At 46.5% G+C, this 24,123-nt stretch overlaps 1 protein-coding gene across 1 annotated transcript; it reads right to left on the bottom strand.

Moving 5' to 3' along the window:
• Positions 1-185: 185 nt before the first annotated feature.
• Positions 186-23,059, bottom strand: FAM83C (family with sequence similarity 83 member C). Its single transcript, XM_041490479.1, has 4 exons — positions 22,382-23,059; positions 15,382-15,549; positions 11,001-11,125; positions 186-1,540 (listed from the first exon to the last, which is right to left on the bottom strand). The coding sequence occupies exons 1-4, from the start codon at positions 22,934-22,936 to the stop codon at positions 610-612; spliced, it is 1,779 nt and encodes a 592-aa protein (XP_041346413.1). The 5' UTR covers positions 22,937-23,059; the 3' UTR covers positions 186-609.
• Positions 23,060-24,123: the final 1,064 nt, after the last annotated feature.

The following is a 24,123-nucleotide window of genomic DNA, read 5'->3' as shown; positions in this document are numbered from 1 at the left end:
CCCCATCCGTGTGCTGGCACCACTGATGTGCCAGTGTCAGCCAGGTGCAGATGCCAAACGTGCCCAGACGTGTCCCTGTCCCCTCCTGGCCTGGCACAGCTCAGCACAGTGGGATGCTGGCCACACTCAGTGCTCACCCCCTCCACGAGGACCCAACACATCTTTTTCCAGCAGAACAACTCCTTTATTTTTCACATCCCTCTCCCTTTGGCCATTTCATTTTCACCATATGGATACAGGGAGAGGAATTGCTCCGCTGGGAGAGAACCAGGGCTCACCCTGAAGACCTCAGTGGCCAGTTTCCAGGTGTAGCAATGGCTTTGCTGTAAATTTGAGGGTGTGAGGAATAGCTACTTGGGAAATGGTTCTTTCCCAAATGGGTAAAAAGAATGTGGATTATATTTATGTGCTTTTCTCCCTACTGCCACAATCATGTAATTGAAAATTTGAGCTGCAATTGCTAATCTTGTTTGAATCAATCATCTACATAGATTAGACATCTTTTAACAGGAACAAGACTAATGTTTTGATTCCAAGCCCCAGGCATGATGATTGACGGGGAAAAGCAACCCCTGGAAAATCAGAGCAGAGGCCAGCTCAAGGCCCAGGTCAGAGTTCGAACCGACTGTGTATGTGTTTGGATTTTAGTTTGTTGTACTTGGTGATCAGGTCCAGCTTGCTGTGCCCCAGAGTCATCCTCTTCTCCGCCCCGTACGCGCTGTTCTTTTCCAGCAGCACATCCTCTGGGAACTTGTCATAGCAAGGCACTACAGACTTTTTATCCCGTTTGAGGTGGTTGTATGGGGAGAAAAGGTCAAAATGGCCATGTCCAGGGCTCTGTCTCTTTTCTACCCCATAAAATACGTTCTCATTTTCAGCTGTTAGCTCCCCAGAGGTGGCCACAGGTGCTCTCGGCTTCAGGCTGGTCCCGTTGCTGCCAGTGCCCTCTGACAGGGACTGCAGCGGCTGCCCCGCTCTCGGTGGGGAGCAGTGGCTGCTGTTGGCCTTAGTGTCCCCCTGGTTACCAGGTTTACTGGAGGAAGGCTCCGGCTGCAGGAATGTCCTTGCTGTTACGAGGTTTGATTTGGGATACAAGGCTGGGATGGGTTTATTTGGAGGACTGTTCACCGAGTCTGGTGGTTCTTCTTGCTGTTTAGGGCAAGTGGGCTTCATGAATGTGTCCTCCTTCCCCTTCTTATTGCCAGAATCAGAGCTGGAATCTTGCTTTTCCTGGTGTGCACTGCAGCTGGAGTTTTTCATAAAGGGAGACACCTTTATGCTCCTGATGCTCACATTGGAAAGGCTGCTGGAGGGGCTCAGGGTCTCAGTATCATTCCCCTGAGTGGGTTTTAGAAGACAGTTGTCAACTTTTGAGGTATTCCAAGAAGAGAGACACGTCCCAGGATCTGGCACACAGAAGTGGGTCACTGCTCTGGACTCTGCGTACAAGTACCGGAATTCCTTTTCAAACTCTGCAACAATTTGCCCGCGGAAGTGGGTCACCAGGCCAGTGTGGACTTGGCTGCAAAGCCAGGTGAAACTGCAGGAAAAGAAACAAAACACATGTTAACTTCAGTTCACAGAGTGCCAAAATACCTAGCATGGATTTTCACATTCCAGTGAGGATTGCTACCTGATTTGTGTCATTACAACTTTCTCTAAGTAGGCACATGTAAGATTGCTTATGAAGACGAATGTGCTCATCAATAAGTACAATGGAACAACCCTCAAGTGGTTGTTTGATTCTGCTCGGGGTCCCCTGCTTTTCCCTCGCCTTGGCAGGAGCTGTGTTCTCATGTCCTGACATCCATTCCAAGCAGGGGCTTGTAGGAACTGCTTGGGCAGGCAGGAAATGAGGAACTGCCTTGAGGAGTGGAGGTCTCCAGAGACCACAGGAATACCTCAGGACAGGAAGGCTGATGATGTTTGCTATAAGTATTGCTGTGGGATTCCCAAATGCAATAGAAGTTAATTCTTGGCTCAACAAGTCCAGTCCCTGCCCTTACTTCAGTGTTTTGGGATCTTATCTGGGAGCTTATTCTACCTTAAAACCAAACTTGGTTTTGCCCTAGCTGGGTAAAAACTTCCATTAATTGTGACTCTGCAAATTTTCCTTATCTGTTTAACCCTACCTCTTGTTTGTGCCCAAACTGTAACCTAATTAGCTCTTCCCCAATACAGGTACAGATTGTAACCACATTCTCCTCATCTTCCTTTTCCTGATTAAGCAGGGAAGTTCCTCTCCAGAGTGGGATCCCCAGGCTCCTGGTCATGCCGGTCATCAGCTGATTTTTTATTCTTGCTGTAGTAACTCCAGACCAGCAGACTAAATGTGTCAAATAAACTAGAATTTTCAGAGGTGGCAGTACCAGCTGAGGGCTGCGTTATTGGCTGCTAAAGCAAGACACAAGATTCTGAAGAGCAGAGCTCCAGGAGAGCAATTGTCATGAGACACTACATTCTCAAGTAAATGTCATTTCAGGACAAGATACTGGCACTGTGTTTTGGGACCTAGTCAATGTTTAGTCACAAGAAAGCTATTTGGGAATTTCTCATAGGAAATGCAGCTCCTGGCCGGTCCCTGAGCACTCTGCAGTTTTTTAAGTCAGACTGGTGTTTGGTATGTTTACAGCCAGTAATCACACCCCAAAGAGAAACATAATATGAAAAAAATACTCTGCTGCTTCATATCAAACCAGGTGAATTATATAAGAATACAAAAGTAGTAAAAGAATGAAAATATCTTTGTGGGTGACATGAAGAGTACTCAGAAATACCATCCTGGAGGCTTAAAGCAAATGCATCCCTTCACAGAGATAATAGGGTGAAAAAGTCAAACCAGAAACTGCCCAGGATGGCTAAATAACAGAGGAGAAGCTCCTAAGCCCAGAGAGACCATCTTTGAAAAAGGTTGGGTCACATATTGCAAAAGGGGAAAGAAGAAATATTCAGCTCTTTTTTGAGGCACATGGTGTCTGAACACACAGGAGTGTTCAGATAATATTCATAGTATAGTAGTGTGTTCATAGTTCACACGTAGGAGTGTTCAGATAGTGTTCATAGGCACGTGGTGTCTGAACACATAGGAGTGTTCAGATAATTCCTCTGCATCCCTGTATTGTACAGGAGCTTGGGCTGCCCTGAGCCCCCTTTACACAGAACACAAGGGAGAATCAGTCTCCTATTGAAATCTCTGTAGAAGAGTTTAGAAAACATCAACAGAGCAGATATGAGCGACTGGGCAGGAGCGGGTATCATTAACATAAGAGTGCCCAGGGAATGCCAGGATGAAATAGCTCAGGCTACTATGCTATCTCCCACTTGAAAGGGCTCTGGCTATCAGGAGAGTGGCAGGGTGCTAATGTGATATAATGTTTTTAATGTTCTAGACAATTAAGTCTCACAAATTAGATAGACATAAGTTGTGTAGATACACAAATTAGTAGAGACTCTTCTAAAGAATACAATTAATGGCCATATAGGAAATATGAGATAATAGGAAAGGCAGCTTTGGCAAAGGAATGTTATCTCTAAAAGCCCCAAGAGTTCTTTGAAGAAATCCAGGAGTCCAGACGGGAGATTTCATGGTTCGACACTGTCAAAGGCGTCTGTCCCAGGGCATTTCCTGGCTCCACTGATGCCTCTTGCCCCACTTTGGGCATTCCTGTGTCCCAGTTTCCCATGCCGATCCAATGAGGTCCTGCTCACTCTAGGTCGTGACAGGATCTGGAAGGAATCATCTGAATCCCCTGGTGGCACAGCCCTCCTTGCCACAACACGGGATTCCAGGATGGGACAATGTGCTCTTGCCAGCCATGGCTATTCCCATCACTACAATCTGATAAAGATATTTTCTTCCCTGACTGGCATAGCCAGGGAATGATTTCTGGTAGAAAAATGAGGCTCTGGATGAAGTTCACAGGTTAAAAATCTAATACAGACAGGAAGAGGTACTGCCTTGCACAACACAACACCCACGTGAGCTTTGGAGCTTCTGCTGCAGGCCACCCTGGATGCTAAAAGATCATAGGAGCTTCTAAGAGCGGTAGGATTTTCCTGACATTATTTTTTCCCTATGACAAACTGCTGCTCACAGCCGTTCTAGATCACCCTGGGACTCAAAGGACTCTGGGAGAGGATGGCTGTAGGATAGCATGCCCTCCCTGCCCTGCTTTCAGACTCTCCGGGAGCGGTGCAGCTCAGCCCTTGGCCGGGAGATGGAAGTGCAGCATCACCTCCGGGCGGTGGGGGACAGCGGCCGGTCCTCGCAGCACCCCCTGCCCCGGGGCTCTGGCCTGAGCCGAGCAGGAGCGGGAGAGCACCTGCGGTATTCCACAATTCCACAAGTCTCTGTCTCAGCAGCATTTTTGACACCCGGATTAGATCCCTGCATGCCCCCCTATACAGCCGTGCTCTGCTTTGGGGTCACGGTGGCCTGTGCCTTTCCTCAGCTGTTTGAACAGGTGACTCCACATCTCCACGCTCAGCCTCTCTGCTTCAGCTCTTTCCAACAGACAGGATACCAACCTGCAGCAGAAGATTTTTTTGCTTCTTTCAATAGTTTCTCAAACTCATTTTTATTGCTCTTCTGTCACTTGGGATGTCACAAAGCCATTCTTTTCTTTCCATATGCCAACACAAATGTGTGTTTTGTTTTTGCTCATGGCTAAATGCATGTACCACATAACCCTCATCACTAGACCTTTCATTTCAAGACATTTTCTTTGATAAGGTAACAACAACCTGCCTTTATTGCAGCAAGCTCTTTTAGCTTGCTCCCAACACACTTGAAATAATTTCCATTCCTTGATTTTCATGTTTGTTTTGATCCAACCAGTACAATGTATTCAGCTAATTTGGGCACCCATGTCTGTTATCTCTTATTTCTTATTCATCCTTCCAGCAGCAGACCTTGTGTCTTTCTCCTGGATTCACTTTTTATTTACACGCCCGAGGACTTGCTCCTCTCTGCTTCAGTGTGCCCAGCAAGGCTGTACATCACTCATCTCTTGGCAATGTCACTGCATTGCTGCGTGTGTCACCTGGGGTTCCCTTGCTGATGCACTGTGCTTCCCACTCCTTACACACTCCCTGCCAGCTTAATTAGAATTTCTTTCTTGAGGTGAGTCCTCATCAAGCTAGATCTGAAAATCCCTCTTCAAAGCTCTTTCCTCTTGCTTGGTCCAGGGAAACCTGTGAATATAAGCACCTTTCTTTGAAAGAAATTCCAGGCTTCCTTTAGCTTCAAACCCATGTAACTTTATCTGTCCACTGCCAAACACTTCTGTACTTCAGTTTTATTTCTCCTAAAGCCAAGTGTGGAAGCTTTTGCACTCTTGTAAACTTTTGCCTCTCATTTTTCAGTTTCAGCCGCTGTGTCAGCTTCAACCCCAGATCTTGAGTTTCCCCCTACAGCAAACACTGAGCTCCTTCCTCTCTGTACCCATGGCAGGATACACTACAATACCATGACCATCACTCATTTTCAGCAGAGAAATTTCATCTCTAAGGCAACTCAAGCAGCCACATAACTCCCTTTCAGGCTGACAATACCAGCTCTTTTCTCTGGTTCTAATCTATCTTTCCTGTTCAAGATCCTGTTTAGCTCTAGACCCTATTGGCCCTTGGGTTCTTCTCACCTGCTGAAACAGTAAATATCTTAAGTGCTCAAATAAACACCCTATTTCCTCTGTTACCCAGAATAAACCTAAATAGCTATATATTTAATTACATTTAAGATTTTAGATTATTGCTTTGCCTAGATCCTCAATCTAGGGGTTTTTTCCTTCATTTAGAAGAAATATAATGTTAAACAATCAGTGTACACATAAGAGTTGAAGGGTCTAAACTAATTTGCCTACATTTGTTTAAGATAAGAGCCATGAGCTTGGTTTCCATATTTAGAGAATGCTGCAAAAATGTGCTTGATCTGTACCAATAGGTAGCATTCTTTAATTTATTCTCATATATTTATCACAATAAATTAAAGAATCATAGAATCACCGAACATCCTGAGTGGGAAGGGACCCACTGGGATCATGCAATCCAGCCCCAGCCCTGCCCAGAGCCCCCAACAACCCCAGCCTGGGCACCCCTGGCAGCGCTGTCCCAGCGCTCCTGGAGCTCTGGCAGCCTCGGGGCCGTGCCCATTCCCTGGGGAGCCTGGGCAGTGCCAGCACCTCTGGGGGAAGAACCTTTCCCTGATATCCAGCCTAAACACTCCTGACACAGCTCTGTGTGTTTCTTACTGTATCAATGAATAAAACCTGTGAGAGCAGAGGGACAGTTAAGCTATTTCTGCATATTTGGATCATTTTCTTCATTGCTCATCTCCTCATTGCAGAGCTGCCAGGCTGGAGTAACCCAAGGGATAGCAGGGTGCCGTGGATTGCTGCAGACCAAAGCTGGGATGTGTAGAAGGTCACACAGTTAGGGATCACCCACTTCACTTTAAAAACAAATGCAAGAACACTGTATTCTGATAAAAGGGCAGGATGGAAATCAGCGACACTTGGGTAAGGAATTAGAATCAATGGAGAACATCTGAACAAATAAAGCTCTGTTTAGAAAACTGCACGGTGGCTGTACTAGGAACTTTCTGAGCAGAGTGCTGATAGTAAATAAGCCATGTTGAGGGGGTGCTGAGAGACTACGAAGGCAGAAAGCAGAGGGATAAAGGGAGATCCTGCCAGGTTGAATGGGGGCCACAACAAGGAGAGTTGCCAAAACTGCATTTTAGACACTATAAATGACCACTTATTGGAAAAACTAACCAGAAAGTCAACAAAATATGAAATAACATTACCAGTTCAGAGAGTTTCTTTGGGAAGGCCACTCAGCAAAAAATAACCATAACCTAGCCATATCAAATATTCTTTCAGGACCAAAATAATCCAGAACAGTAATGCTTAATTTCGAAGAGAAAGTGAGGAATGCTATTAAAAAGAAATTTAAAAGAGCAATCAAAAAGGTTAAATGCTTGAGGCAGCAAGAAGATTGTTTAAAGATGCTATGCTAGAGTCTCAGAGAAAATGTACCTATCAAAATAAAGACATTTTAAATCATCAGAAAATCTCACCAGAGTTAAAAGGTGCAGTAAATGAAAATATAAAAGCAAAAAGCCTTCATAAACTGGAGTCAGCGATTTTCCAATTATAAACCAGGGAATAACCTATCATTTAATATTGAACATAGTAGCAGAGGAATGGAAAGTTTTAAATGTGAACCTTTTAAAGAGCTCCTGGAAAACTACAAACCAGCCACTCCCATTTCCATACTGAACAAACTGGTAGAAGCAAATAGAGAGTAAAATGATTAGATGCATAAATAACTATAATCATAATGCTGAAGACTCAGCATGTTTTTGTGGAAGGAAGCCATGCCTCAAAAGCCTCTTGCAGATCTTTGAGGGAGGCAGCAAGCACACAGATGTGTTTGATGTATCAAACTTGAACTTTCAAAGAGATTTTGACATGGCCATTCAGCAAAGACAGTTTTTGTTGTTAGAAAAATTAAGTGATCATGAAGTACATACAAAGGAAGGTCTTCCCAACAAGTAGCAGTTGATTAAAGATACAAACACTAGCAGTGTGTTTCATTTACCCACTGGAAACCTACAAGTTTTGTACTGGGATCAATGCTGTTCAACATGTTGAGGAAAGTACTAAAAAACTGTAGAAACTGTCCATGTCAGAACTCATGACAAAATTATTGTGGATCAAAAGAAAACTGGATAAACAAAGCTGCAAGAGGATCTTATGGTAAGGGGAGGAATATGTGACAAAATGATGGACAATTAAATGTTGATAAATTCATACTCTGGATACAAGAAATGACTGAAAAGCCAAGGATGCTTCACCTGGAGAAGAGATGGTTCACATGAAGGATTATAATGGAGGAGGACAAAATCATGAATGCAGAAAAGAAAGTAAATGGGAAACACTGATTTTCTGTGCCCAGGTTGTGGGAATCTGGGGACATCAAATATAATTACCTGACAGCAGGTCAACTGTAAACACCACAGACCACTTCTTCATACAAAACATAAATTAAACTGCATAACCCATTGCCAGAGTGTATCATGGAGGCCAGACACAGTGGGAAAGGGTGTCCTATAGCAAACTGAACATAGCGAAGCACGTACAATGTAAAACCCCAGAGTTCTGAAACCTCTGATGCTTGCACACAGCATTGCTGAACTGCAAAACCTGTTGCTGCATAAGAACACTCTTGCCCTTGTCCCTGTATCATCCTGAGACATCCCTTGTTCCACTCTGGATCTCTGGCTTTACTCAGTACCTGTTCTCATCCTTTGCATCTGGCTTTCCCATCTGCAGGGACAGTAATCTAATTATCTCCTATACACATTGCACTACACTCAGAAGCAGACATCCTGATTTTCTGGTGTGAAAGTTTCTGACAAGTGAACAAACTCCTCAAGAAGAGACTTGAACAAGAACTTGAACAAATTCCTCAAGAAGAGACTGTTTCTGTTAGTCCAGAACGTCCTGTGCTTACTGGCGCAGCACAGAATCAGATGTAAGACCCTATTCAACTGAAACACTATCTTCCAGAATTCCAGAAGTTTCAGCTCTGCAGAGATCTGTAGAAAGAGGAGCACATGACAGCCCCCAGTCCCTGCCCTTAACAGCACAGGGAGGAACTCATCCAGAGAGCTGCACCTGCATTTTAAGCAATGCCCTGACTCTGGGTCACAGGGAAATCAGATGTTCCTCCAGCTGTGCAGTTCAATCCAGCTGACACATGCTCAGCTTTAATCACACAAAAATGAGTAATCCTGATGAGTTATGTAATCCCTGCCCCTGCAGTCAATGGAGATGGACAGAGGGATTTAAAAGACGAGTATATGTGACATGGGTTAGCTGTGGGCTCAGCAGTGCTGAGGGAACAGTTGGACTCAAGGCTCTTAAAGGGCTTTTCCACCTAACCAATTCTATGATTCTAGCATCCTGTGTTTCCAGGCAGTGATTCACTCCATTGTTTTTCAATGTCTTAGGATAGTAAAAATGCCACCAGACACTGCTCTCCATGTTGTTTAGAGATTTGACAGAACCAGTTTCAACCATGTACTCCCATTTTTCATTCATTTTGTCTGAGTCTGATAAGGTGAGACCTCCACTCTTGGAGATGATGAAGTCAGCACCTGAGGAGAAGGTGCAGCTTGAAGCTACAGCACTGATGAGGACACTGGTAGCCTGAGGGTCCAGCGCTCACAGAGAGATGGAAACTGAAAGAAAGGGAGAGGGAGAGCAGTGTTCAAGTTGATCTGGTGGAAGGAGAATAAAAGTATCGTCAGGACAATAAATTCACAGAGCAGGCTGTCCTGAGGAGCTGCACTGTTTGTGAAGGATAATATAACCAACAGTGTGAAAATACTGTGGGAAGGATCTGCACATGGAAAAGTAACTAAATAGAGTCTAGTAATAAAAATATAGGACAAGAACAGTAGTCCTGACCCTCTGATCAGAACTGTGGAAAACAATGTTAACTGAGAACACAGAGGCTGCAAAATTAGGATGGGCAGCAACAGGGGGAGATTTCATCCATTCGTACACATACAATTAATGCTTCACTGGGATGAACCATGGAGAAAACCTTTTCGGAGCAATAAATTATTACATGCCAGAATTAACTAGTCTAAATTGTTTGACCCACAAGAAAAGATGTGATTCAGGATATAAGACTTGGTTCCAGAGGCAGAAGTGGAAGAACCCATTTGTAAGAATGATCACAACACAATTTTAACTCTTTAGTGGAGAGCAAACTAAATAAATGCAGCATGTGGAGGTTCAATTTCAAGAAAGGTAACTGTGTAAAAATGCAGCAGTCAGTCAAAAAGAGTTGAAAGGGAGCAGAACAAAAATCCCCAGGATGACTGGGGCTGTAGGTTGTTCACAAATGCTGTACTGGCAGTCAAGGAATCAGTGGACTCATTTGAGACCTGGCCATACCTGAGAACCTCAGTGAACTTCCTGCATCCATCGCTGGTGCTGGTGACACTGAGATGTGCTTCACTCCTGTGCATCAGCACCACCAGAAAGGCCAAGGACTGAGAGGTTTCCCATATGATCCCGCCTACAGAGAGGGCTCTGAATGCAGTCTTGAGGCCCACACACCCCTGGAGCTGCCCTCTACCCTGGGACATGCAGAGTGTGCTGACAAGAACAAGATTCCTGCTAGCATGGAGAAGCACAGACTCTTGGGAAAGGACAACAGGGCAAAGGCAAGCCCAGCTCACCACCCTGCTGGAGTTTGGTGAGGGAGCCAAGGAGCACATGGATGCCCTCAGGCATGGAGGGGTGCAGTGAAATTCCCAGGTTTGCAGGTGATCTTCAGGTCCTTCAGGTGGTTGGATACCTCACTGAAGGTGAGCAAATCCAGAAGGACCTCACAGAACTAAGCAAGTGGACAAATATGTGGCAGATGAACTTCAGTAAAGGAAAATGTTGTGTATCCATAGGGGAAAATCATCTGTATGATGCTCAACCTAGAACAGCTCAGGAAGTTGTCTGACATCATCAGCTCAGAGTGCCATGGCAACTAAAACATGCAGTGAGTGTTGACCTCTGCCAGCAAGGGCCACAATCACAAACCAGAGTCTGGGCGTCTTTTACCCCTATTAAACACCTCAGTGCAGCATATCAGGGAGGCCACATGCAGTTCTTGTCTCTGCACCTCAAGAAGGAGGTAGTGAGGTCACAGAGAGTGCAGAAAAACAGAATTAAAAAGGCTGAGGGATGCAGCAACCACTGCACGAAGAGACTTCTGAAAAGTTTGAGGTCTTCACTTCAGGTAAGAAACGGGCAGGGAGGGTGGATAAGATGGAGACTTGGAAAACTGTGAAAGCACTGACTGAAATGAATGCAGGGTAGCTGTTGAACCACCATGCAGCACCAGGAGTTACATTATTCAGTGTTTTGGTAAGTAATATTTCCTCAGTGTCACCAGTCTCTGCCACAGTAGTTGCTCTATTTTCTTACCTGTATGTACCAGCAAGAACTTGGTCACAATCAACCAGGACAAACTTCTCCAGAACCTGGCCCGTAAATTTCTTGCCTGCTTTGCTGTAGTATATGTCTCCACTCAGGCACCTTATGCGCATGTTCTGAAACCAAAGCAGGGAGAGTTGGTAAGGGGCCATGTACTGAGATAAACTGAGATGTTCCCTTGTGCATCACTGCTGGGCTCCCTCAAGTTCATGCTCTGCTCTGAGAGGTAGAACTCAGCAGGACATTAAGTATTTCTTGGCTCCTACATACCAAATATTTTGTCATACTGCCTGCTTCTACAGGATAAAAAACCAGCAAAAATTAACAAGTTGCCACTTGAGTGCAAATTCTAGTTTGAAAAAAAACTTCAGAGAATCCTATGAGCCTACAGATAATTTCTGACGTATGTAAAACTATCCAATTTCTTCCAGATTATTAATAATATTCAACACCCCACTAGTTGATGGCTCTGCATTAAGTAAATTTTGATGCATAACAACTAGCTAGAGTCTAATCAATAGAGTGTGCTGCTCTGATTTTATACAATTACAGGCTTAAAACTAAAACATTGCTCAATGAGAAAATACTTAGAGGAATATCTACATTTTAAGGAATTCCTTTTATCAATACATTTTAAAATTATATTAACATTTTCAGCTGTTATACTCAATTGAAGCAGACTTGATGCTCCACTGCAAATACTTCTTTGATACAAGCTTGACCTGTAAAACCAACTGCCCAGAATGAACTGGGGAATATGGCTCTTGATATCCGTTGGGAGCTTCTTTCATAATGCAAGGCGTTTGCCCATAATAGAAGTTATTTGCACCTCAGGTGAGGAAGGCAGAAGAGCAGAACAGTCACTGGCAATTGTTAGTGATACTGCTCTGTGCCAAACAAAACATCCGGCATGTAAATAAACATCCCTAAGGCTACACCAACGTGGGGCTGCCATGTCATCCCTTCCTGCCCTCCAGGCCAGCTCCCCTGACACCTGTCGCCCCTCTGGTACACCAGGAGCTGTCACAAGCTGTCACCACCTGCATTTGACGGGGCAGACCCCTCTGTGGGCAGCTCATTCCTGCCGAGCATCACCCCAGCTACAGACAAAGCCCTACAGCAGCTGCTTCGGCGTCGGGGCCGATTTGCTCCTGGCAGAGTTGGGCACTAAGGGAATGTGGCGCTGCCCCTCCGCCACCCAGCAGATTTCTGGCCAGGCACAGGCAAGGGACAAGCGCCAGCAGCTGGGATTTGCCTGCAGGTGCTCCCCGCAGGGCGCAGTCCCACACCCCTTCCAGCCTTCCGGAGCTGTCCCTGGGCACGCCTGTGCCCTCTTCGCCTTCCTCCCACGGGGCTCAGGGCAGTCGCCCCTCGGGGTGAGGAGGGAGGCAGGGACCTGGCGGCTTCCCTCTGCTGCCAAAGCCCCCGCGGGCAGGAGCTGAGCTTCCCTCCGGGAACACCCGCCAGGTGGGAAAGGCTCGGCTCTCACATTGCAGTGGGGGTCTCCAGCCCACCCAGGAGCACCACGGCCCTCAGGACTGCACAGCAGCAAATCTGCTCCTGACCAGGGCCCATCCAGGCTCACTCTTGCAGTGGGCAGTGGCAGCTGGGGACAGCAGGGCGAGGGCAATCATTTATGATGCTGCCCCTAATATTGCTGCAGACCCTGTTTTCTGCTCAGGGGATTTCCTGAGCTTCTTGCGGTTTGTCTCAGTGGGAAGCCCACCATGATGTCTTCTCCAAGTGTTGGTCCAGTCTTCTCTTGAGTTCATGAAAACCTCTAGCAAGTACAGAGCTGAAGCTTCAGAATCTTGACACTGTGGCTTTCACTTGTTGGCTTTTTATGTCCCAGAACGTATCCTCATCTGCCACGTATGAGAAGGGCGAAACCTTTTCCCCATAATGACAGTCGTGCATTGGAACAAGTTACCCAGAGAGACTGTGCGGTCTTCTTGCTTGGAGATCTGCCAGATGAGACCAGGTAAAGTGACCTCACAGGTGACACTGCTTTGAGTGGGAGGCTGGGCTTGATGACATCCTAAGGTCCCTGCCAACTTTCATTAACCTGTGATCCTCTGAAATGACACCACAAGTTGCTGATTCAGATCAAGATAACGCTGGATACTTGGTGAGGTCTTCACCTTATCCTGTGGTCAGTCAACACAGGGATTTTTTTCTTCCAGTGGTGAAGTTTTAGTAGGACTTGTTTTCACTGGGAGGAGCTTCCTCCCCCCCACCTCCTTCCTGGGGAAATTAAAACAACTTCAGGTAAATTCCATAAATTTGTCACCACAGTATTTCTTCACTTCCTTTATCCTTTCCAAGGCTGGGTGAGTTTCTGATATCTGGTTAATTTTCATCATTGTCTTCTTCCTCTTGTCAATCCAGACCCCAAATAATGCTAACAAGATGAGAATCCTGCAGTCTTGCAGGAAAGACACCCTGGTACTACTCTTGCTCCATCCAGACAGTAGCTCCAGGTTCAGCAGACGGATGTTTGAAAACTCCAAGTTAAGGCTTCTGCTGTCTCTGCTGCCAATGCTCTGCACAGGATTTTCTGATGCTCAGCACTGGAATTTGCCACCAGCAGATTCACATGTTGTTTTCAGAAGATGCTGGAGGACCAATTACACCAAATTACCCATTCAACTCCAATTATTCCAAATGGAGATTTACTGCCACGTCCTGTCACAACTTGGAGGCAGGAATAAAATATGTACCCTCATTCCACTCAGATGTGTATTCAGCCTGCAGGTAATGGACAGCATAGGTGTATCAGCATAAGAGACACTTCAGATGGAGAGCTGCTAGTGAGTCATGGAATGGGGAGGCAAGTGTTATTTACCCATTCAAGCACACGACATGACATCAGACATAACAAAGAGACATAGACACCTCCATGGATATAAACTGATTCTAATTTTAATTTTTAAAATGGCCACCTCTTGGACAAGAAGCAATAAAATATATTTTGGAGAGATGGAATTCATCTGAATGCACCAGGTCACTTCAGTGTGGAAGCTATTTATGGAAACAAACATGCTCCAGCATGGAGCAGTTTTCCTCAAGAGCTGCCATCTCAAGAGTCAGGATGAAATGGGTCTGGCTTGTAAGAAGCAAGACAGGACAGAGCTTCACCAGCACAGTGGAAAAATCACAGAATCATTTAGGTCGGAAAATACATTCAAGGTCATCAAGTCCAACCTTGTCAACTGGACCAGAGCACTGAGTGCTTCTCTAAAAAAGCCTCTGTAAATTAACCTTTGTGTAGACAGGTTAAAAATCAGGGAAAATTAAGACATCTTAGCTGCATCTATTTAGAATATCCTGTGAAACATTGGTTTTGCATTGTCCCTAGCTTGTTTTTAGCTAGGAATACCTTTGAGCTAACTGGAAAATTTCCAAGTGTGCCATGAAACTGGTGGCTGGAGTGGCGTCGGTGCTCCAGGGAATCTTGCACACCTAGGGAAGAAGCAAAGCCAGCACTGCTGGCCTTACAGGAATAACAAATGACAACAAAAAAACAACTTCCATTGATAGGTGGTGGCCAGAAATTGGGATCAGCAGGATACTGGCGTGCATCTCTGAGCCTGCAAGTTCCCAAGAGAGCTTGTGGCACTGTCACATTCATTTTTACTGTTTATTTGCTCTGGGCACCTCATGCTGGGTGATGGGCACCCACTGAGCAGGAATTGGGTTTTTCACAAATCCAAATCATGGACCCACAACTGAATTTCAAAGCCTAAAAGCAGATCTTAACATGAGATTTTTAACCTGTGGGTTCAGCAGAAGGGAGTGATGGGGTTTGCAGCAGGGCATCTGAGGGGACTCACTGCTGCCCTTGCCCTCCCAGCTATTGCCATGCAGCAGCTCTGGGCAGAATTTAAATCCCTGAGCTCAGGGATCTGAACTATGAGCAATTTAAGTCGTGCAATTCTATGTCCTAGAGCAGGGGCTGTGTTCTTTCCCCCTCCATGTCTAGATGATACAGGTTAACATAAATTAAATTTCCAGGCCTCCCTCTGCATCTCTGCAGCAGCCCAGCAAAGTGTTCAGCAACTCACTGCATCTCATTGGCCCCAGCTCCCCAACTTCACACTCCCTGCATGGAAAACTGAAATGAGGACCATAAAACATCAATATATGGGACTAGGAGGCTCCCGCATGCCTTCCTCTGTGCTTCCAGACAGATCTCAATTTCCTAGAGCAAACAGCCTTGGTTTCTTAGCCTGGGACAGGGAGAGGAGGGATGGATTCTGGGGAGAAGGGAAGAGTCCTTATGGACTAGGCAGGGGTAACAGAACATGGGGTACATCGTTTTTATCAATTCCAAGACCGGTTTATCATATCCAGTGTGTGACTGAAAACTTACTGGGAAGCTGTCCTGAGTAAGAGCCATTTTATTGCACATTTCCACAAAATGCTTCAAGTACTCTTCATCCAGGATCAGGTAAACAGGGATGTGCCGTCTGCTCGAGGCCTCCAGCAGGTCACACAGAATTTCCATGTCCGTAAACAGATCCATCACAATTGCTATCACCTAGCCAGGAGAAAAGAGGGAAAGAAACACAAGAGACTGTTGAAATCTCATGCCCAAGTGAATTGTGCTTTAAACTATGTGCTATACACTATTCAAACCTCATGAGTTACTGAGAACCTGTGACCACCTGGAGATGATTCCGGACCTTTGTGTTTAACAACCCTTACCTCCCTGTGGCAGCTAAAATCAAATTTTAATAACTGTGAAGACAACCCCCACCTGGGTACCTCCTGTCTCATCTGCTATTCGCAGAAAGGAATAGCTGAAAGAGTAACACATGCACAAACTCTGAATTTCAGTGGTGCAACAAGTATGTGTTGCCTTAAGAAAATATGCCAAGAATAAAGCATATAAACAAGAGCTGAGACTGAGCAAAATCATTGTTCAATCAGGAAGAGTGACTCTAGATGACTGGCAGATAAATACAAAAAAGTACAAATTTTTTTCAGGACAGACACACTGCCAGGTGAGGGAGAAGGTATTGTGATAAAGTATGTGCAAATCCTCATTTCAAGATTAGATTCTAGGGGGTGCCTAGACAAAATCAGAGAATAATGTGTGTGGAAAGGATCCCTTCCCTTTCCCTGCTGGCAGAACTCCTGCTCATGCAGCCAGGGATGAAAGTGATGGGTATGAAACCTGACAGGAGGAAGAAGGTATAACACTAAGATTATTAAAAAACAAAAATATATGTATCTCAATAAAGCAAAGATAAGGTCTTCAAGGAAGGTGTTTTAAATAGGAAAAGAATTTTAAAGAGAACTGCCAGTTCTTTAAAGAATGATTCTGAAAAAGACCATGGCAAGCCATTCCACTGGAGATGGAGTGGGAGGCAGCAGACTGTCACGGCTACGTGAATTCTCCAAAAACTGGAATGAAAATTCAGAAAACAGAAGGTAAGTCATGACAAGCAGCTACGACAAGTGAGTTGACCCAGGACCAGACAATTCAAAGCACAGAATGACCTTCAACAAGAACAATGCATCAGAGAAATCAGCCATAAATAGATTCAGATGGGATTGGAGACCCTGTTGCTCTGTTCCTCATGGAATGAAGTTGCCAGCAGACAATGCTGAGGGGGCTGTTATTTGGATGAGGAAGTGACTGTTGGGATCCATCTGTTGGCTGTCACTGTCAGGGTCAGGGGGACACCTTGGAGAAAGAAGGAAGGAACAGACAGGAGAGCACTTGCTGAGCAGTATAATTTGTCACTGCACCTGAGGGTGCAGAGCACCTGTGACTCAGATCTTGAACCGTCAGCAGTTAACACTGAGAACGCATGGAAGATGGGAACACACTGCAGGATGGAAAAGGGTAGGGGAGGATTTACCATCAGCCAAACTTCTTTTCAAAAGCTGAAAAAAACCAGTGAAACTACTGCCCAAGTACTTTAGTCCCAGTCTTTACCATATCATAGTCAATAAGGTAACTGGTGCTCGTAAGCTGGCTGTATATCCCTGATTTGTGTTTCTGCACCTGCCAGAGAATGCCCAAATAAAGATGACTCAAAACCCACTAAATCTGGGAGTGAAGCTCTAATAGCCTATTCTGCTTCTCAGTGTTCATGCCCTGCAGCACAGCTGGCACAGAAAACCCAGTCAGTCCTGCTGCCATCATGCCCCCCACGATGAGGGAGCCTGTTTGCCAACACCTCCGCTGCCTGTGTTATGTGCATGGCCACAAATGCAACTCTCCATAGCCCAAATCACCCCGTGGATCTCACCCCTGCAGGGTGAGCCTTCCTCTGCCACTGCTGCTCACCTGCTCCTCTTCAAACCAAGAGCTAAATGCAGAGGATGGCAGTGACGTCAGCTTTTACATGTGCAGTGATTCAAGCTTTAAATAGGAACAGGGGAAATTGAAATCATGGCATGGGGCTGATCAGGAATAGCTTCAGAAAAGAGCAGAGGAGCTCCAAGTTTAACTGTCTTTGGATTTGTGCTCCAGACTGCCACACTGGCCCAGATTGCTCAGTGCCCAGTAGCTCCTCTGCTCTGTTTTCATTAATAAACTGCCTCTTTCCAGGCTCACATCCACGAGCAGTCACAGGCAGAGCAGGGCCCAGGCAGAGCAGTCGCAGACTCAGAGGTCAACAATTTCAGAAGGCTGATTCCTGCTCCCTTGGGAATTGAGCCCTTTTGCAGATGGACAATGATATCGTGGCTCTGTTTTGTCCCCAAAACCCATCCCTGTGATGATGCCCAACACACTGTTGGGCAACATCTTGTTGGGAACATCACTGTTCCTCAATATCTTGCAGGAGGCCCCAGGCCCAGCTCACCACAGCAGGGTTTGGGGAAGAACCTTCCCAGAGGATGGTGTGATCCCAGACATCCATATGGGACACAAGGAAGCTGTCAAGGGCTAAAAATCATTCCTGCTGTCCAGGCCAAAACCACATCTCCACACTCTCACCCTGGCTCCGGGAGATACAGGCTCTAGAATCTGACTCCGAAGGGCACTTCTTCTGTAGCCCTTGTCAGTGTTGTCTTCCCAGAAGCCTTACAAGGGTTTGGCAAACTTCTGCCCTCTTGAAACATGCCCATGTCTCATAGAGAACAGTCAGCCCTGGAGGAGCTCTGCAAGCTCTGAGAAGCATCTTCAACTTCCCAGATTAATGTTGCTGCTGGTCTGTTAGCACAAGGTACCACTGAGACCCACAGTATAAAAGCACTTTGCCACATCTCTGCACACTGTCCTCCAGCCAAAGGCCAACTGCAATTTAGCCAAATTTCTTTGATGGGTCACACATCCTCTGATGATGAAGCACTGTGAAAAAATGATAGCCCAGACCTTGTGTAAAGCCTCAGGCAAGTCCCTCTCAGCCAGACTTCGACTCATGATATTTGAGCTCATCTCAAGCTTAGGTTTGAGGCAGGTTTGTCCTGGGGAAGTCTGTCTGCTTGGGAAGTCAGTGTGATGGAGTCAAGGAAGACCGAAGCTCCTTTGTCCCCAGATCCCACATGTTGAGGGGCAAGGCCTGTACCCAGGGTGCACAGGAGGTCCACACCTTTCCTCTACAGTGCTCGCAGGCTTTGGCAGGGCTGGTTGCCACAATTCAGGCTGATCCTTGCCCCAAACCAGCACTGCTAGGGCCTCAGTGCTCACCGTGAGAGGGATGGGGCTGAGCAGGCAGCAGCACATGGCACAGAATCACCCGTGGCAGCCGATGCCCAGGCTGGATGAAGGTGGCCAGGCTGTGGTGTCAGCCCCAGGCAGCGGGGCCAGCTTGTGCAAGCTGGGTGGAGCCCTGATAGTCACACTCAGGCTTTCCAAAGCGGGTCTTGGCTTGGTCTGGAGGTGGAGCAGGCTGCAGCTCTGCTCACACCTTCCTTTGCAGCGCTCCCGGTGTGCAGCACAGCTGGTGCTGGGCAGGAAGGACAGACCCCGTGAGTGCTGCAGTGGGGACAGAGGGGAGGCTGTGCCCTCCCTGCAGGGGGAGATGCCCACATGGGGCTGTTCATTATAACTGAGGGTATCCATAAGGGCACTGAGATCAGCACACCCTTTTGGAAATCAAAGCAGGCAGCTCTTACAATAACATCAGATCAACCCCAAAGCCAAAAAATTTTGGGGGAAGAAGACCCTGGAAGTTTTTTCCCCTCAAACCCCCTAAAGCAGTGGGAGTTGAGTATCCAAGTACCATCTGCAATTCAGGCTCCCAACAGCTCATGTCTCACATTTAAAGCTTTATGGACATTCAAGTCAATCAGACCATACAAACCTAAACCTGTGTCAGTGCCTCCAGCCCCTCTGTTTCAGTGGTGGGGGCTGCAAGGCTGGCTTGGGGCATCCCTGCTCCTCACCATGCTCACCACGACCTCTGAGCCCATGGCTTGGCCTTGGCAGGTCAGGATGTTAGAGGCACAGCTGCCCCACAGGCTTTACAAAAATTTACACCTTGCCATTGTAGGGTTAAACCATGACATTTCCAAATCCACTTCTGGAAACTCACAATTCAGCAATTACTGGAGTCATCACTTTAGGAATTACAGCACTTACCAGATCACCACTGGGGTTTGCCATCTGTCTGGTTTCTAACCAGCACAGCTGGTTTTACTGGTATTTGCCAATAGCAGTGTGGTTTGGGTCATTACTACAGTGGTGCCATTTGATCTCTTGCTTCCCTGGGGACTATCAGGGACCCTTCTCCCACCACGCACAGACACGAGTATGCAGCCAGAGTCCCAGGGGCACAAGAGGGGTTAAAGAAGCAGCATGAACAGTTCAAACAAGACTGGAGCTCATCCAAGAGCAAAATTTTAACAGTATTATCAAATGAAGGCAAAGGTGTGGCTGCGCTGCATCTTCTTATGTCTGCAAAGAGAAAAGCCCAAATCTGAACATCTGTCTTCAAAGAGAGTTGGTTAAACACAGTGAAGGCAAAAGACCAACCTCACCAGCAAAAGACACCCATGAAACAAATGCTCCTTTTGCTAATTTGTCAGCACAAATATGCTGTTGCAAGAGATGTCAGCTGATGTTGTTCTGTGTGACTCTACCAGGAAGAAGCAAACAGCATTTCAAGACACACACCTCCCTGTCTGCAGGACCTGGGAAAAGCAGTTGGGGATCTCAACATCCTTCCCACATCACACCAGCACTGTGTCCTACATGGGAGGAGAAACTCTCTAAAAGAGGGATCTATGACAAGAGCTAAAAGTCTAGTGGCAAAAATATTGGAAAGGTAGAAACAGTAGCTGCAAACCAAAAACCAGGTGGTTCTTCAAATGGTTCATACTGGCACTTCAAGCAAAGGAAGTTTTTACCTCTGGTTGTTCTTTTGTCATTAAGACACCTAAGTAACATCCTTTTGGATGGTTTGTTGAGCAAAATGATCAGTGAGTACTTAAATATGTATAACTGGGGTCATGAATGAGCTGCAATTGCCATCAGTCAGGGAGTTAATCATGGGAAGCACTGGCCAGATCTGCTAACCCAGAAGCCAGTAGAACACCAGTAATAAATCAGTAAGATACTTAAAAACTCATTCTCACATTTTACACATCAGTAAAAACACTGTGGGAGACCCCAACTCAAACATGAAGGGCAGAAGATTGTCAGGGCTTTGTCAACCCAAGCAAAGAAAGCAAAAAGCTCAGAATGTACTGGAAGTACAATAAAGCAGCCACTGCCCAGGCAACTTGCCCATAGCAACTGAGAAGTTCCTGTGAACTGAGAAAGCAGCAAGATGTTTTTCCTGTGGCTTAAAGGATCATAATATCACTGAAGATCCGGGACACGTGCTGAGTGACGGGAGGACACTTCTTGGTAGTCATTTACTCTGTGCATTCTACCATGACAGTGCCTTAATCCCCACTGCTGACAATGATGGGGTCAATATCACAGAATTTTTCAGATCATTTAAACTACTATAAATCAGCTGCCTGCAAGGACAAACAAAGCTTTTTGTCACTTATTTCCTGGACCAAAACTTCCTGTAATTGCCTATAAGATGGAGTGGAAGTTCAGGCATTAAGCAAGGGCTGCTTACAACTGAGCACCAGCTCATGTGGCAAAATGGTGTTTTGGGCAAAAGAAAAAAAAGATCTCCATTCACCTCATATCACACCCAAACTTCACTGATATGTGGCTCTTTGAGGATGTTTTAATGCTGTGCAGCAATCTGAGCTGCTGGGAATACATAAATTCATTTGCTCAGCTCTGCTGAGGGTTATAGAAGATCACACTTGAGCTGCAGTGATCCAGGTTATTCCTTATCTCCAGCTTTTACACAAGCAACAATGAATATAAGGAGTGACTGAAGTTAAATAGGAACTAGTGGAGTGATAAGAGAAACTGCCAGAACCTGACTGGTTAAAGTGAACTTTGCTCTAAATGTTTCCTCAATATCTCAACACAAATACTACAAAAGAAGATTGATGTGAAACAGCTGAAAAGAACCATGAAGAGGACAAAAAGCTGAAAATGTGTCTGAGATAGTTGTTTGAGCTGCTGCTTTCACACAGAGTACAGTGGCAAAGCGAAAGAAACAACAAGCAGCATAACTGAGTGAATAAATTCATGCCAGCATTGTGCTTGGTAGGCAGGCACTGTAATCACCCAGTTTTTATTACATCCAAGGGTTGTAATAACACACCAGAAGCTCTGCAATGGGGCAAAATGGGCTGATCTTACTCATGCCTGGGGAGGCACAAACATCCTAGGAGACAGGATTCTAACTTAATTCAAACCACTGGCAGGGATTTTCAGTCCCACAAATTTGCTCAGGTCATATGTGGTGAGGTCCTGGCCCAGGTTGCCCAGAGAAGTTGTGGCTGCCCCATCCCTGGTAGCGTCCAAGGTTGGACAGGGCTTGGAGCAGCCTGGGATAGTGGGAGGTATCCCTGCCCATGGCAGGGCATGGAATGAGATGGTCCTTAAGGTTCCTTCCAGCACAGATAATTCTGAGATTTTCTCTGTGACAGCAGCTGACCAGTGGTATTGTCTTGTCCAGCTTAAAATGATATCCAGGGCTGGAGAAGAGCCCCAGCCATGCAGAGGGAGGAGAGCTGGCTGGGACACACAGAGCCAGGGACACTGCAAGCCCTGCCACACACCCTCCTGGGCTCTGGGACTGCTCTGCATCCCTGCAGATATGGACACAGACAGCCTGCGAGGGCACTCCCTGGATGACATGAAATCCAGGCAGAAAGAAATGACAAGAAAGGAAAGGAGCAGGAGCAGCTACAGGTCTGCTGCAGAAAAAGCAATCACATCATGCTAGACATGTAGAGAGCAGTGACAGTGTGGAGCATGTGGTGTGGAGCAGCCACCAGCCCCGGGCACAGTGGCACAAGGCTCCCCTCAAGGGACACAGCTCTGTACGTACCGTCCGTGCCCGGCTGATCAGAGACCGGACCAAATCCTTAATGCTGTTCGTTTTGTTTCTTTGGAAAATCACAGTGGCCTGAGTCTGGCCAGAGACTGTGAGAAGAGGTGTCCCTGGCCACCCCAGCTCCAGCTCTGGAGGGTGCACATCTGACATGAGAGGGAAGTAGGTGCCCGATGTTAGTTCAGAGCTGAGGGAGAATCTGTCTCCAGTGTCCGCATCACCAGGGTCAGCTTCTTTGTCTTTCATTGCACTGGGGTCTGGGAAGCTTTGGTTCCTCTGATGGCTGATGTATTCCATGTCCAAGGTGGAAAGAAATGGCAGCTCCCTCTCCTCGGCGATGGCACTCAGGTAGCCACGCTCCCCCTGCTCCAGAAAGGCGTCGATGGCCAGCCTGGCTGTCTCACTGTGCTGGAGCACCAACGGGGTGGGCTCCCTCCACCACGGCTTCTTCAGCTGCTCCAGGCGGCTCTTCAGTGGCCCAGACACCCCTTGCTGGCTCCCATAGCTGCGGTGGAGCTGGGGCCTCACCTCGACTGCCAGGTAGTTGAACATGACTGGAGCTGCTGATGCCGAGAGGTGTCTCTCCTGCTGGATTAGTCCTGCGTCTGTCTTCACGTCTTTTCTGCCCCTCCTGCGCTCCTGAGCTCCTCCCAACAGGTTCCTTCAGGACTCAGCATAAGCTCAACTTCTTAATCACCAGGTACAGCCTCCCACTCCGGGGGAGGAGCTGCCTTTCCCCAGCTCCCTCACTGGCTTCCCCAGACACGGACCTGATACTCGGTGCCCAGAGTGTCCCCTTTGCAAGGAGAAGAATATCAGCTCTTCAAGCTGCTCCTTCCTTTTCCTTGTAACTGATTAATGTACTGTTCTGCCCTTCCCTTCCCGTCCCTAGAGAGGTCCCCACCCTTGGCCTAGCAGGCTCTAACCTGTTTTGTCCCTCACTGTGCTCGCAGAATAAATGCAGATGCTGGAACTTGTTCCTGCTTGAAATTTGTTCCAAATCAAACACGCTGCTTAGTTTCAGTTGTAATGAAACACAAATATCCCAAGTGGGTAATCAGACTCAGCAGAGAAACTTACTCATCCCTGAGCCACAGATAATGCTCCTCCTTAGCATTTCTTGGGAGCTTGGCTCTGGTCTAGAACAGACCAGAACAGTCTATTTCTTGACACACAGAGTCATGGTGTTTGTAGGAATCACAGCAGGAATCTTGGTCATTAGATACTGCAGGCGAGAAGAGCAATATTTCACATGCTCATTTAGCATCTCCCTGGAAATCCTTCAAGGACATTCAGCCTTAGGAGTCTGGTGCTGTGTGAATGATGATACTGCCCACATGCTGCTTATTGGGGATTAGTTAATTCCAGCTTCCCAAAAGCACAGTGGAGTTATTTTTGGAGGAACAGTACAGGCAGCCATTGCTATGTGAATTAAGGCACTGTGTAGGAACACACCATGAGAACACAACATGTGAAGAACTGCAGAGGAGCAGAGATCAGCTCACCCTGGAGCTACTGAACTGCACACAGGCAACCAGGGAATGAAAAACTGGCTGGAAAGTTGATGTAATCAATTGGGCTTTTATCTACAAAATCCCCTGGGATTAAATTAAATTACGTAATGTAAAAGCTAAATGTGTGCCCTGAAATAATCATGGGGTGATAGTCAGTGGAGTAGGGACGGCCATGCCTGAGTGTGCACCAGCACATCCAGACACCAGGCTCTAAGTCAGCTGGGA

This window comes from Pyrgilauda ruficollis, unplaced genomic scaffold (genome assembly GCF_017590135.1).
Source record: "Pyrgilauda ruficollis isolate IOZ18807 unplaced genomic scaffold, ASM1759013v1 scaffold123, whole genome shotgun sequence".
In the NCBI taxonomy this organism is placed as follows: Eukaryota; Metazoa; Chordata; class Aves; order Passeriformes; family Passeridae; genus Pyrgilauda; species Pyrgilauda ruficollis.
The sequence above is the reverse complement of the archived record's forward strand: the minus strand, read 5'-3'. Positions and strand labels throughout refer to the sequence as shown.

Bases quoted from the DNA above. Each gene is read 5' to 3' on its own strand.
- FAM83C (XM_041490479.1), bottom strand. From the start codon at position 22,936: ATGTTCAACTACCTGGCAGTCGAGGTGAGGCCCCAGCTCCACCGCAGC. The intron at 15,550-22,381 runs GTACGTACAGAG...TCTCCTGGCTAG, and splicing joins TGATCAGCCGGGCACGGACG to GTGATAGCAATTGTGATGGA. The intron at 11,126-15,381 runs GTAAGTTTTCAG...CTTTGGTTTCAG, and splicing joins TTACTCAGGACAGCTTCCCA to AACATGCGCATAAGGTGCCT.